The sequence below is a fragment of the Melampsora larici-populina genome (genome assembly GCF_000204055.1).
Source record: "Melampsora larici-populina 98AG31 unplaced genomic scaffold MELLAscaffold_19, whole genome shotgun sequence".
NCBI lineage: Eukaryota > Fungi > Basidiomycota > Pucciniomycetes > Pucciniales > Melampsoraceae > Melampsora > Melampsora laricis-populina.
In genome coordinates, this window is record NW_006768783.1 from 924,012 (window position 1) to 939,832 (window position 15,821).

At 41.2% G+C, this 15,821-nt stretch overlaps 2 protein-coding genes across 2 annotated transcripts; one reads left to right on the forward strand and one right to left on the reverse strand.

The window, feature by feature from the left end:
* Nucleotides 1-818: 818 nt before the first annotated feature.
* On the forward strand, nucleotides 819-3,146 carry MELLADRAFT_63379 (uncharacterized protein; the record flags this gene model as incomplete). The annotated part of the gene is made up of 3 exons (XM_007410194.1): nucleotides 819-1,139; nucleotides 1,230-2,143; nucleotides 2,207-3,146. 3 exons carry the CDS (start codon nucleotides 819-821, stop codon nucleotides 3,144-3,146), a joined length of 2,175 nt encoding a protein of 724 aa, XP_007410256.1.
* Nucleotides 3,147-14,400: 11,254 nt separating this feature from the next.
* On the reverse strand, nucleotides 14,401-14,662 carry MELLADRAFT_86620 (uncharacterized protein; the record flags this gene model as incomplete). Its single annotated transcript, XM_007410252.1, has 2 exons — nucleotides 14,401-14,575; nucleotides 14,622-14,662. 2 exons carry the CDS (start codon nucleotides 14,660-14,662, stop codon nucleotides 14,401-14,403), a joined length of 216 nt encoding a protein of 71 aa, XP_007410314.1.
* Nucleotides 14,663-15,821: the final 1,159 nt, after the last annotated feature.

Here is a 15,821-nt window from a genome sequence, read left to right on the forward strand (position 1 = left end):
ATGCTTTTGGGCTCATCATGTTCCAAGTCTTGCATGAGCAGTGAAAGATGTTTGAAGAAAGTGTCACATTTGTCCTCAAATAAGAGCCGCAGCCAAACGAAGCTATTAGGTTTTCTTTGATCATTACTGCAAGTGGATGCACAAGAGAAGATTGCTCTGCAGCTTTGTGCATAGTGTCGGTGGCCGTTGCGTTTTAACTTGGACACCGCTTCACATTTGTCCATGTTAGACCTCTCATATGGACATATCCTCAAGCAAGCAAGAATGTTTGAGAGGTGCCAATAACGGGATCTTGCAGGGGACCGAGGGTTTGATTGCACCTGACGCGTTTGATGAACTTGCGAAAGGGGCCAGAATAATCTGGGACGTCAACCCCGTAGTGCAAAAAGGGAGATGGTTTTAATGACTGCAGCGGCCCAGCAGCACGCTCTAGCAAACTTAACTATTTCTTTAACCACGTTCTAGCCTATAACACGTCTTCTTTCTCGCGAGTGCTGGTTGAACCTTATGTGCAAAGCGTTTTGTCAGGAACACCTACCTACACCTACATGTCGGATGAAACCTCAAGGATTCTTCAGACGAAAAACTTCACAGTTATTCGTTCTTAACTTTCAACAGTTGACGAGGTAGCGCAGAGTCGCGCAGACGCTGATGGTGTCCGGGACTAGTCGGTCGCATGCTAGTTTTACAGTACTTCTGATGATACAAATCTCATTTGCATGAGGGTTGCACTCAGGCTACCGAAGCTCTCCAGTCAGAATGGTATTTAAGACCGGCACGAAAAATCTGTGCCTCAGATCAAAAACTGGCGACTCGACATGGATCTGTTCAACAAGAAGTTATGCCAGAATATCGTCTTAATGCTCAAATGGCCTATATTATTGACAGCTATGGGCGTCCAGGATTTATCCAAGATCATAGGTCACCCTGTCCCAACCATGGGAAACTCTTACTTCGCGGAACCTTTCGATCCGGCACTTCATCAGCAGGAAGTATCTTCACTCGCAAGAGAATATACATCTAGCATACTCTTCGACGTGCCAGAACCGTCGATTGCGTCGGATGTTGGCATTCCCACTTGGTCTACTGGTCATGATACTGCGATTGACGATTTTTACACCAGCATATATGGGAAGAGTGTCAGTGAAGAATTCAAATGTGTTTTCCCGGAGATCAAGACAGAGAACAAGCCTTGATTATTTTGTCTGCTTGATCCAACTGCTGCGAAGTCTCTTCCAAGTCTTCACTATTCTGGAGAAATGAGTTCAGGTGTCTTCAACGCGCGCGATGGAGCGGTCAATAGTTGGAGCGGAGCCGAGAGTCAGGAAGGTCATCCAACACATCAAGAGGTAGGAGAAGACACCCAGTCCCACTTATCGCGTCCAGCTTCGCAGGTAGCAACTCCTCGGCGTGACGCGAATCTCTTGAATGTTCCCTCATCGGACACCCATGCGAATATCCTCGGAGAAGACTCATGGGATCAAGACCAACTCGCGGGAAAAAGGTACTACCCAGAAGGACTTCATGCTATACACCAGCCTCCAGGGATCGCGGATGACTCGCTGGCCCGGCTCGACCTGCTAAGGGAATCATCTCCAAAAAGTCCAGAGGTGAGAGCCCCGAAGCCGCATCACGAGTGGAAATCAGTAAAAAGTCCAAGTGTTGCTGAACCTCCGCCAGGAACCTTAGAGATGTTTGGAAAAGTATCTCCATCGGAAGCATATCCCCAATCTCTCCAAGGTCACTCATTCGACAAATTACCTAACTTAGCTCGAATACCAGCTTCTAGGGGATATGATCACTCTGCTTTATTAAGTAGTTCCATGTATCTGTTCTCAACTGAACATCGTATTGCGTTCTATCCAGAAAGCTACCCAGGTCATAGCCTCGGGGGAGATCAAAATTTCGAGTCCTTTATGGACTCTCGAATCTTTCACAGCGAACCACAATTCACCACACATGATGCTTCAATCGCACCTCCTGCCTTTCCAGTCATTTCACCCGTCTCAAACCAAAGAAACCCACTTGAAACTCTTGGAGACTCTTTCAATCATTTTACTGATGGCCTGCTTCGCCTCACAAAGCCCATATCAACAAGTTTAGAGGAAAACCAAGGCACACTCTCAGAGTGGTCTTCAAGATTGTAAGTATCTCTGATCAAAATCAAATAGGTTGTCAATTTATTTTACTTATCACTCGTGAATAGTGGCTTACAGGATACTCCAAGTATATCCAGCCCACCCCTTCATAGTTCATCACTATATAGTCCGACTCCTGCGCACGAAGTATTCCTAAATCAGGGACCAGTGTCATATTGGGGTCTCGCACAGAGAAACAGAGGGTGGTATATTGTCAATCAACCTGGCTCAAATGAGATACACCACGCAGATGTCCTACCGATATTGGAAGGAGCATCGATGGGATCCCATAAATACAGTGGCAAGCTCCTGGTGCCTCTGTCCAAGCAGGGCGGTGGCTCGTCAGAAGAATCATCACGTGGGTTTTTTAACAGTGAAGGACAAAGAAGTTTTGAAGCGGTGAGTGGAAATGAGAGATCAGATGACTCCCGTGGCTCAGGATTTGTCCATTGGAAAAACAATGGAGTGAAATTGGGGCGAGCTGAACCAGGTATTATTCTCTTTCTTTTGCGACTTTTAACAGTTACTCAGGTATCAATTCATATCTCAGCTTCCTCTTATGTCAAAAAAAAACTGAGACATGTTGTTCCTTCGAGTGATCTAGATAAACAGAACTTGTATCAAGAAAAGCCAAGTATGACATTTGAGAACACAAGGTCAACCTTTCGAGATGCGCGGGTAAGGTTTCCAAGACCAGATCAGCGGAAGCGCCCAACTCAGACTTACCAAGTAGATCCACAATCTTCCAAGCGACAAGCTCAACTTGATCCTTCATTATCTGATGAGACGGTTGGATCCATTACTCAAGCAAAGAAAAGATCCCCATCGATAGAGATCGAAAGTCGTAGTTCAGAGTCATCTGCTCTTTCAACTCAGCGGCGCTCAAGGTCTAAGCCCCGTGATACTCGCGTGTTTGACTCTGGGACAAAATCTGCGCCAAAAGTCAGACAACCGCGCAAGAAAAAGAATAGATCGAAGAAGTCTTTAGATCTTGACGAAGATCACTAAAAAAGAAGAGCTATAGAAAAGGATTACGTAGCTGCTTGGCCTTTAGAAAAACCTAAAAAGATGAAATTAGCATCTTTAGCTCACTCAGCAAAGATACGTGAAACAAATATGGGAAAGACCTTCGAGCAGCCATTGCCAAAACTCGACTCCTCTGTAGAAATGTTCCGATTTGGATCACCGAAGCTCTCTGAGCTAACAAACATGGGAAGAGTCTCATTTCATCACGAACCAATTTCACCTCGCGATTTGATCGATGTACAGCAGCCTAATATTTAACAATTTTGCAATTCAATATCAGCACATCAAACTGATGAAAACCACACAAAATATATGCAGAAGAATATGAAAATTCTTTGAGATGATCTCCTAGAGATGATCAGCATATGTTCTGAAGTTGTTTCTTCGAATTATGTAAATACAAACATGGTAGGGGATCTTCATGAAGTGCACAACTGGATTGCAGAAAGATGAGAAAGAATTGAACTGATTTTGATTGGTTGCTTATATGTGGGTTCAAGTATCCCGCTGGAAAATTACAAGAGAGTGGTTCATTTATTGCAAACTTTGAAAAGGAAGGCATATATGAGGGTACTGTTTTTTGATTAGCTCATTGAATGCATAATGAAAGACGTGAACGAGTGGCCGCCACGTACGCGGTGTTATTTATGCACAGCCAACGACCGCACTGGATTCCACATCCAACTTTTTTGACTTCCAGAGAATTTGATCTCAAGACCTTATTGATTTCATTGAAAAGGGTAAGACCATTAAAACATTGTAGTCCTTGTCCATGAGAGTAGAAAGCGCGCTTCCCAAGCCTGGAGAAGGGGCAAGGGGTTGTATGTGAAACTGAGCTTCATCCAGAAAAGGATCAAGATATCTTGGTCTCAAGAAAAAAGGTTTAAGTGCCAATGGTGCTCATTGGCATGTGACACAAGTGCCAAATTATTGCAGGGCTCTTCAAACGTTCGTGAGCGCGGTGCCCTGGAGAGGGACTTGTGTAACATCCGCTACTTTTGGTGAGTGAGCTGGGGCCTGAAAAGCCGTAGTTACCTACAGGCTTGCTTCTTCTGTAGTTAGTGCAATAACCTAATTCTGAGGTCAGTAAAATCTTTGGATCAACAAATGGACACTTTTGCCTCTTGAACATCATACTCTTGCAAGATAACAAGGATTGTGTTCTATCAGAGCACCAGCACCAGACCAACCAAATAGCAAAATACAGCCATTTTACAACCAGCGTGGGAAGAAGTTGGGGGCACCGGACCTAGTAAACTGCCTGTATGGTTTGCTCACTGAGTGAAAATCTGACATGATCACATAGGAATGGTCAGTCAACTATCACAGTGTAAAAATTCAAGTGTCAGGTTGACGTGCTCACACAAAAGACATCTTGTAGAGAGTGGATAGGTGCTTCAAATGATCTTAGACTTAAGCACCATGTACAGACAGCCCTTCTTGAGTTCCTCAGGTGGTGATACCATTAGACATAGGAAGTCTGATATCCTTTCCTGAGATTAAAGGGGTGCCGGAATTTCACCAAATTCTGTAAAGAAACTGAAAGAAGTGTTTTTCATTTTTTTCCCAAACCTCTCCGTGCGTGCACTTTGACATGCCATAGTAAAATGGACGCTGTGTATAATCAAAAAAATGCAGAGAATTTGAAGGGCTGTGCACTGATTCTGGCTGGCCTACGGGACACTGGCCATTTTGCAATCTTTCAAATATTTCACAAGTATTGGAATATTGATGTATCACTTGCCTTAAATCTTCCCAATTGTGTGATCCTGAGAATATTTAAATACATTGGCCATGTTCAACCCAAACCTGGTTGCACAAAAACCCGGTACACCCAGTTGACTTGTTGGCTGGAAGCTGTCAAGAGCTGTCATTAGATACATAAAGTTACCACCAAAAATGCAACTGAGTGTACCGGGTTTGGTTTGAACACAGCTATTCCCAAATCATTTTGGGTTGCCTTGATCCTTCACTTATTTAAGCAGTATCTTGTATCTATCTTGCTCTGGTAAGTTAATAGCTTTATGCAAGAGAAACAAGTTTTGAGTACCCTATACTAAACAATTATGGTACTCAAAGCTGTGTAGATCTTGCTGTACATAGTTTTTTTTTTCTTTTTTCACAACTACACACAACTAGGAAAAATTATGTTTTTGGCTTACAAGTACTTATTGTTGAGCTTCAATCAAAAAACATACTTTTTGCGGGTTGTGCCTAGCTGCAAAAAGACAAAAAAAACCATACACAGTGTAGTGAGCAATTCATATGGGCAATCTAAAATCAAAATTTAAAAATCTCCTTAGAACATTATTAATCCAGAAAAAAGTTGAAAAATCTCAAAAATCATAATTTTATATTCAAAGTTCAAAGTTAAATTGTTTAGTATTTATTTCATCTTATAATAAACATCAATGTACAAATTTATTCTGAAGAAGCAAAGTTTTAAAAGAGACAAAAAGGCATAAGGAATTCGAAAAAAAGGGGATAAGGAAAGTTAGTAGATGATAAGGTAAGAATTAAGAGAAAATGAGGGCAAAGGAAGCTTAAGAACAATAACAACAAGATTCAATTATATAGTGGAAAGATTGAAGGACTTACTTTGATAATTACATATTAAAAGAAGAAATGAGCATGAAACTCAAAAACTAGTTTAAATGGTTACATTGTTCAATTCCAATTGTAAAAGTCTGGCTACGGTTCCATTGGATGCAGAAGAGGTGATGTAATAATGTACAATATCAACTACATCAGTATCAGAGTGTTGGAACAAAATACTGTTGCGGTAGTTATTACATTCTGTCTCTTTACAATTACATACACTAAGTATTTTGTACAAGTTTACTCACAACCTTTCTGTCTAAACTTTAACCTAACCACTAATTGTATTGCTTGTTCTAGTTTATCAACCTTCTCAGTTCCAGAAAGTTTTCTTTTCTATTCAATCATATTGAAAACTTTCTTCTTATACAACTCTATATCATCTCACCTCTGCTCCGGATCTCTATACTCCTACTAAGACTCTGACTGATATATACGTTGTGTGATCTGATAAGGTATGAACTAATTCACTATGTTGTTTCTTGGTTTTGTTGTTTGGTTTAGTTTGTTGCTATGATAATAAGAAATTCAATGATATTGAAAACTTTCTTCTTATACAACTCTATATCATCTCACATCTTCTCCGGATCTCTATACTCCTACTAAGACTCTGACTGATATATACGTTGTGTGATCTGATAAGGAATCTGAGATTCCTATACAGAGGATTAGCAAAACATTTATTAGAAGAGAAAGAAGAACAAAGTGAAAATCAGCTTTCAAATTTGCCATATACATATGAGACAAAATTCAGTTACATCATGGGTTTTCACATATGTAGAGATGTGTAACATGGGTTTATCACAAGTAATGTTCTGTAAGGATTTTCCACAACCTTTACAACTCTTTTTTGATGCAACCATCATCTCAAAAGTATTGATAGGGGTCACAGAAATAATCAGAAAAGAGCCAGGAATCTAATGGACTACAGTGATCCACAAAAACGTGAAAACAGAAAAAGTCAAAATTGCAAGAAATACTCTGTATAAAGAAGAATCAAGTCAAGATCAAATTATCACATCATTTAAAAAGATTGTATACATTAAAATGAGCTAAGAAGAAGGAAGGCTGAGCAGAATGGAGTTGAAGATCCTAGAGAAAGAATTGAAGAAGAATTTTTGTTGAAATTAGGAAGTTGTGAAGCTGTGAAATGACGTAGGAGCATGGTAAAGAGGAAATATATATTTGTGTGCTCTGTTTTGGCAGGGAGGGTTTTTTCCTTTCTTTTCCTTCATCTTTTACAAGTTGTAGTTTAATAAAATCATAATTAATTCACTACCACAGTACCAGGTCACTTAAATCCGCCCCTTTAAATAGGAGAGATTTATTTATTGTTGTAGCTTTGTGGGAATAATACTTATTAAAGTATTGCTATAATCATTTCTTTATATCTGCGGGAATAACACTATTACAGTGTTGAGGCTAGGAATAAAAATTGTGCTTTTCTCTTCAATTGATTGCTTGGGTGTTGGGTATTATACATTGATACTTTGACATGTGTCCTTGAATGAATTAAATGAGTTATATTTTTCTTTGAAATTGTGTATCAGTACCCCTTCAAAAAAGATCTTTTATTGTAGGTTTTAGAAGAGCAGTATATAGACATTTCTGCAAGTTATTTTTATTAGTAGATTATCCTCTTCAAGCTCTAAATCCCCCTTGCTAGGTGATTAGGTTTACAACAGCTGAATTGAGATGAAAGGAGCAAAAAGGGAATACTACAATCACTTCACTCAAGTCATGGACAGTGCAATAATGCCCTAAGATGAACAGCCTCAAAGAGGTAAGTAATGACTAAACAATGATTTATGAAGTGGCCATCAGAAATAAATTACCAAGATCCAATATGAGTGCCATGATGATCAAAATAAGAATAGCTAATGCCTTGAACACAGCTACATCAGAGATGTAATATGTAACCTTTCCATTCCTTGACCTGCCCATTAGAAGTGTGAACTTATAGAAAAAGAAATAAGTCTGTCAAGCAGAGCTCATGGGAGTTTTGACCCACCTTGCTGTGACATTGGTCACCAAAAAGGTTGACAGCCTCACTGGTGAAACAAGACTAGAGCCGCTTGAGCAGAGAGAAAATTTGAGTTGAGCAAAATTGACTCTGTGAGCTTTGACTCCGTATACCAGAACTTTCCTGTTTCAAAAGAAGTTTTGTGAAAAGGTAGATATGAGACATGCTCCAAACATTCAAACAATCTACACAAAGGACATATATTGCCATCCTGACCATACCAGGCAGAAAGAAATTACAACAAAGGAAATTATAACTGACTGCACACCTTTATTTTGAATTTGTGACTAATGTTTCCAGAGCTGACACAATGGCCAGAAAAGTGTAAGGATCCAATAGGCTCTTGAGGGATAGGAGCAAAGGACTATGTGAGGTGATAACAAGATTGCAACGTGAAGAAGAAAGACTAAAGGGTCCCTCCTCTCACTCATAGAGTACTATACGTAGATTGTACAATACAAGCATAAACCTCAGTATTAGGATCATTACATCACTCCCCCTTTTATAACTCAACCCCCTCTTGACAGGTTAGTTATCTTTCCACGGGTTGGCATTAAAAAACCCAGTGGGAAAAAGCCTCACCCTCTCACCCTTCTCCTTTTCCTTAAATAATTGTTTTCAGCATTTGGATATTTTTCATTAAATTCTTTAACTACTTCTTTAGCATTCATTAAATTTCCTTCAGGTTCCCACGAGTCATGATTTGAAGTGTATCCTTTCCAATTTACTAAATATTCAATTTTTCCTCTAATTCTTCTTTTGTTTAATATTTCATGTACTTCATATTCATCCTGATCTTGAATCTTGATAGGTTCTGGTGGTTCTTCATATTGTCCTTCCACTTCACTCCCCATAAATTTTCGAAGTAGATTGACATGAAACACCGGATGAACCTCCTGCATTTCTTTTGGCAGAATCAATTTATAAGTGTTAGTACCTATTCTCCTCTCTATCTCATATGGACCAAGCCATCTATGTGAAAACTTAGCGGTTGGTCTCGTCGTCGAGATGTGTTTACTGCTTAACCAAACCAACTCATTATCCTTCCAATCAGGTGCATTCAATACTTTCTTGTTGTACTGGCATTTCATTTCATTCTGAGCATCCTTCATTGCCTCTCTCAATTCATTTTGAATTTCATTAATCTGTTGAATCAATTCACTAACTGCCGGTAATTTCTGTTCTTCGTTCTGAAGTCCTGTAAAACTCACATCATGTCCATAGTTAGCTCTGAAAGGAGACATTCCAATGGAAACATGCAGATTGTTATTATACGAAAACTCAGCCAGAGGTAAAAGAGTGTTCCAGTCGTCTTGTTTATAGGACGTAAAGTGTCTTATATACTGCTCTACCGCCTTATTGGTGATCTCTGATTGGCCATCTGTTTGTGGATGGTAAGCGGTCGAAGCTTGGGTCTTGATTCCTAACGCCTTGTTCATTTCTTGAGTCAAATTTGATATAAAAATATTTCCCCTATCAGACGTAATCGTCTTGGGAGTACTGTGAATCTTCCATACATATTGAATCATTAATTTTGCTAATTCATCTGATTTCATCGTTTTCTTGCAGGCAATAAAGTGAGCCATTTTGGTGAATCGATCTACAACCGTCAAGATACAATCATGTCCATCAGATTCAGGTAAGTCTGTAATCATGTCGTAGCAGACATCAACCCATGGGCCTATCGGAACCGGTAGGGGTTGAAGGCTCCCAAATGGCTTGCAGGTTCGTGGCTTAACCCTCTGACACGACTGGCATCCATCAACATATTTGTTAATATACGATTTCATTGAAGGCCAATAGAAGTTCCTCTTCACCAGCATTAGTGTGCGCATTCGTCCCGGATGGCCTGCGATTTTGCTTGAATGTCGAGATTTCAAAATTTGTAATTTCAAGTCATTGTCGTCTGGAATAACCAACTTGTCACGATAGTAAAGAGCTTCATCCTCTAATTTGTAATCTTCTATCAGTCTAGATGTTGGCATTTCCCGGCATAAATCACTAAGCTGTTGAATCCTTTTATCATTCTTCGAACTTTCTTTTGTCACCCGAAGTATATGACCGTCACTCCATATGTCATCACTCGACTCTAGCTCTTCTATTTCCATGCTTAAATCATCCAGTTCCATTTCGATTTCTGGCTCTTTTTCAATCCACCAGTCCATACAGTCTAATGAGTCAATGAACGCATCATTTGGTAAGTTCTCTGGTTTCAGCAATTGACCAAAAGTGAGTTTTTCACCATCCGCTGGCTTTAGATCTGGCCTTCTTGACAACGCATCCGGTTTCGTAGATTGTTTCCCAGGACGAAATCGGATTTCAAAGTCGAAGCTTCCCAGAATTTCTGCCCATCTCGCTTGACGTCTAGTTAATTCTTTTGTTGTCATAAGGGATTGGAGATTTTTGTGGTCCGTATATACTGTGACGTTCAGACGGTTTGGATTACCCTCCAGGTACTGTCGCCACTCCTTAAAGGCCGATACTACTGCTAGAAGCTCTTTATCAAAGATCTCATAATTTCTTTCAGCTTTGATAAGAGAGCGAGACAGGAAAGCTACTGGATGGAGTTCGTTGTCGGCCATAGAGACTTGTGAAAGAACTGCACCGAGGGCATAATCTGAACAGTCGCATTCTAGCACGAATGGTCGGTAAGGATCCGCAATCGTCAAAACCGGAGCTGTCGTAAAAGCCAATTTCAAACTATCAAATGCCTCCTCACGCTCCATTGTCCAGTCAAATTTAACATTGTCCTGTGATAATTTGTGTAGGGGACGTGCTATCTTAGAGAAGTGACTTATGAACCGACGATAAAAGTTGGCAAATCCTAAAAAGGTTTGAACTTCGGATAGATTCTTTGGCGAAGGCCAGTCTCGTACTGCTTTTACTTTAGTTTCATCCATTTTAATTTGATTCTTTGATATAACCAATCCAAGGTAAGAGATTTCTCGCTGAGAGAACTTGCACTTCTCAGGCTTGAGCCAAACATTCTGTGCACGCAGTATGTCGAGGACTTCTTTAACCACCTTCTTATGATCAACTCCTGATTTCGTGTAAATTAATATATCATCTTGATATGCCGCCACATCCTTCCCTATACGAGACTTGAGCACATCTTGTATAAAGAACTGGAAAAATCCTGGAGCGCCTGTGGGTCCAAAGGGCATCGTAAGTGGTTCAAACTGGCCTTCTTTGCATATAAAAGCTAATTTCGCCTCATCTCCTTCACGCACTCTTAGATTATTATATCCATTTCTCATATCCAAACTAGTATACTCATCAGCATCTAATAAACTGTCTATAAGTTACATAGTAAGCGGTAAAGGATATTTGTTCTTTATTGTGACTGAATTTAATTTTCGATAATCAAAGCAGGGTCTAAGATTTCCATCTTTCTTTCCCGTGAATAGGACTGGTGCCGCCCACGGAGAAGTGGTCCTTCGTATCGTACCATTGCTCAAGCCTTTTTCCAACATTTCATGTAAAACTTCAGTCTCCTTTGGTGATAACGGAATGATTCGTCCTGCTTGGGGTGTTGCTCCTGGTACCAGGTCTACTCTGAAGTCGTAAGGCCGACGGGGTGGAAGTACGTTGGATTTAGACTTCTCGAACATTTCCAAATAGTCATGGTAGCAATTCGGTACTAATTCAGCAGCTGTCTTCTCCACCTTTCCTTTTGACGCTTCAACCGCTAGTCTAGTCAAAACATTCCATGCATCAATTGCCGAAGTCTTGAGTTGTTTTGGTCGAAGGCCTTGTCCTATTCGTCGTAAGTAGCTCGTACCTGTTGTAGCATATCTTACACAAGGAGGTACTTGCTTGCCAGCGTTTCCAACGAATAAAGGAGTTTGGGTAATATTGGACTTACTCTGCGGGGGTTTAAACGAGTTCATCAACTCAACCCCCTTCTCAACGATCCTAGCTTGCCCCTCAGGCCTCATTTCGTGGTTCATTGGGGCTTTGGTCGGTTGTTGAGATTGCAGACTAGGTTTTCCTACTTCCGGTTGTCGTGTTTCGGTTTTGAAACTAGGTTCTAGGAGAGAATGATACTCGCCAGCTGTTTCTTTAAGAGACTTGGACGGTACAGAAACAGACTCACATTGCGGGGGTGTAAATGAGTTAAAAACTCCCACCCCCTCGTCACTGTTCCTAGCTGTCCCCTTAGGCCTCAATTCGTGGTCCTTCGAGGTTTTGTCTGGCAGTGACGAAGTTGACACAGCAACTGCAATTTCGGTGAGTTTTTCTTCAAATAGTCGTCCATTTGCCCAGTCAATACAAGTGTGATTTCTCTTGATCCAGGGCATCCCGAGTATAATGTCGTACTTATCCCTAAGGTCAGTGACTATAAAGGTAGTTTCCACCTCTTGATTGTTGACACAGTAATCACCGGTGTGCGTGATCACAGATTCATGTCCGCTAAAACCTGTGACGCTCCGTCTCTCAGGCAAAGGACTCGTCTCGAACTGTGATTGAGACACATACTTGCTACTCACAGCTTCGTGAGTGGCACCGCTGTCGATTAGAGCTCGCGCTGATTTTGTTGTGGCAGATTTTGGGTCAAATAATGAAACGGGGGCAATGATGCGAGTATCCTTCATTTCAAGACTAGCAATAACATCATGAATTTCATTTTCATTTGACTCCAAAGTAAGTTTGCTCAAGTGAGGCACAACCTTCACACTCGAGCACCGCCATTTTTTGAACTTTCAGCTCGACTTTGCTCTTCAACTCCTTTTCCCTTATCACTACTTCCAGACTTAGCATCTAATTCATCTAATCTTGATTTTAAACGACTCTCCAACTCATGAATTCTACTGTATGACGAACCTCCAGCATAGCTTTGATTTCCTCTATAAAACCCTCTTCCGCCTCCTGAACCTCTTCCAAATCCTCCAAATCCTCCTCTACTTCTCCTCGCTCTCATAGGACAATCAGCTATCAAGTGATCCAGCTTTCCACAACTATAACACGCCCCTGTCGTACCCCTTCGTTTATACTCATCAGACGAGATGTTCATGCGGTAAGCGGAGCAATCCATCGCATCTGGATCTAACGCTGCAGAAGTCGACGACGTTGATGTTGACAGACCTTGAGCTACTTGATTATCCCCACGATTATGTAATTTGTTGTCCAGCCTAATTGCTACTCGTGCCATCTCCTCCACCTTTGTAAACACATCCCTGACCATATAGATCGAAATTTCCTTCTTCAGACCTTGTTCGAAGTGTGACATTAAAACATCTTCTGACCACTTAACTACCAAAGACAGCTCTGAAAACCTGATCCAGTACTCTGAGACAGACTTGATCTGTTTAAGAGCTCTGATATCACGTTGAGCATTGGCGATTCGTTCACTATCAAAAAATGTTGCCTTGAACGACTCAATGAAATCCTTCCAAGTAACTTCGGAGCATCTGTCGACATCTAGCAGCTGATCCGTGAACCGTTGACCCCATATGTTCGCTTTGCCAGTGGTGTAAGATAGGGCAAATGCCACCCGAGCTTGATCATTCGCAAACATTGACGAGTTCAATTGAATGTACAGGCCTAGTTGGTTCAGAAAGATTTCCGCTTTAGAGCCCTTTGATCCATCGAACTTGTCCGGGGTCGCCACTTTAGGAGTCTTCGGATTTACATTTTGGGGTGGCTGTTGAGGTTGACTAGGCTGTTGTGGCACCGGGTTGTTTTGCTGAGCTTGTCTCATTACATTCAATTCAGTTTCAGCCGCTTGTCGCAGGTTTGTTTCATTCGTTAATCTGGCATTGAGTTCGGCTAATTGCCTCATTACTTCCTCCATAGTGATCGACGAAGCCATTTCTGTAAGTTGCTCTTGAGTTTCGGCGTAGTTGTCTTCTGATGAATTCTCGTTGATGTGATTTTCACTCTCCTTCGATGAGGCAGAGTCTTCTTCTGGGATTCTAAAATTAGGCGTGGTGGCGGAGGGATGAGGCTTTAAGTTTGTGGGGTAGTAGTACTGTTCGATTGTCTGACTTCGATATCGTAGATTTCACTTGGATTCAGATCACTAGATGTGGTTGTATTGAGCTATAATCTTCAAACTTCTGATCACTTCTTGAACTTTAAGACTTCTAACTTTGAGATTTCTTTGAACTTTGAATTTCTAAACTTCCTTCGACTTGCTTCTTTACTTTGATACGTTCGACTTTAATGTTTTCAATTTGCTGCTATCCCATGATAGACGTTGTAATATGTAAGGATCCGATAGGCTCTTGAAGGATAGCAGCTAAAGTCTATGTGATGCTGATAACAAGATTGCAACGTGAAGAAGAAAGACTAAAGGGTCCCTCCTCTCACTCATAGAGTACTATACGTAGATTGTACAATACAAGCATAAACCCTCAGTATTAGGATCATTACAAAAAGCAGCATCAAAAGAGAACAAGACAGATGAGATGCACAATTGCTTATCTGCTGAAGTGAGATACAGCCTGTACCTTTGTTAATCCTTGAGCCCTTTTTGCATCAGAGAGGAAAACTCAAATCTCACAGCCCCAAGTCGTCTTGCAAGTCGTTCACCAGCTTCAGTCATGCCAATTTTCAATATCTGCTCTGTACTCTTTAAAATTGACATGAGTTCCTACAATAACTCTGGGAAAATTATGATAGAACAAACATGTTATAAGACTTCAGTGTCAGACTGAAGGGCAAGTGGAGGAAAATGATTTGGGAAACAACTTCAGGGAACCACTTTGCCTTGGCATGCTGAAACATAGCAGGGATAGTGATTGAGAACCAAACTGAGAAGACATGTGTTTGGAGATATGATAACGGCCTTGACTCATTCTAACTTTTCTTGTCTGGTAGTATCAGTAGATCACAGGTTTTGTGGAAGTGTCTTCCCAGATTTTGGTGGTGCCATTTTGGTGTGCAAAGGTGGAACCCCCTCTCCCCGGATCAGAGTAAAGTATATGACAAAGGTGGCGATCAAGAGGGGAGAACAAGCAAATGTGTCATAAAAACAAAGGGGAATTGGGAACAGTTGAAGATTGCAACAGTATGAAGGTGAGAATGAAGTTTTAGGTGAAGTTAGGCAACGCAAGAGGACAACAAACAAAAATGGTGGTGGAGAAAAAAAACTTAGCAAAGTTCAACCAAACCCGCCAAAGCTCAAGCTCCTCCAGCAAACCCCCTCCTTGTGAAGACTGGAAAAACACAGACTCCAAAATTCATCAAGTGTTGTCCAACTGCAAACATCTGATCAATCCAAGTGTTAACAAACAATCTACAATTATCTGAGCACAAAAAAGGATCTAACATATGGAAGCAGTCTCCCTTTGCCTGCAAAATCCAAAGACCAGCAACCACAAAGGTGTCAAAGCAAACTTATGCATATTATTCAACAGTGTCCTTTACACCCAAAGCTGGTGCCACACAACCAGATTTGTGTGTGCCAGGATTTGTCTCGGAATTTTGGCTTTGATGAAGGATCCCACTATTTCTCGCCCCCTTTCCAAGTACCTGTCGCCCCCTTGATTTGGGGCATTACCTGGGATACCCGAAGTAACCCGAGCAACTCCAGCCAAATTTTTGGTGAGTCGGACTGCTGGGGCGATTAGGGGCTACCACCTCTGGCAGTTTCTCACAAGAGACACCCATATTCGCCCCTATTTGTCCTACTATGTGCCCCTTTTTATATAAAGAGGCGCAAAAAACAACATCGCCTCATTACAAGGGGCGCACACCACATCACAAGAAACAAAAAGGGGCGAACACTCCTTGTAAACCCGCACCGTCCCCCTCTCTCTTCGTCCTTTGTCGTCTTCCTTCCATCCACATGCTCAAAGTTCAATACACTCCACGCTCTTTCCCCACAACTTTAATTCCCCCACAACACCACAACAATTCAATCAACCTTGCAAATCTTCGTTTCAATAGCCAGAAGCGTTAGAGATGTCCACTGCTCCACAACCACCTGCCCCACTTCGGATGTTCACACCGGAAGTACCAAACCAACCTATTCCAAATCTTCATCATGCGCCTTATCATCTTCCCACCCAACCCAATTCAAATCTTCAACC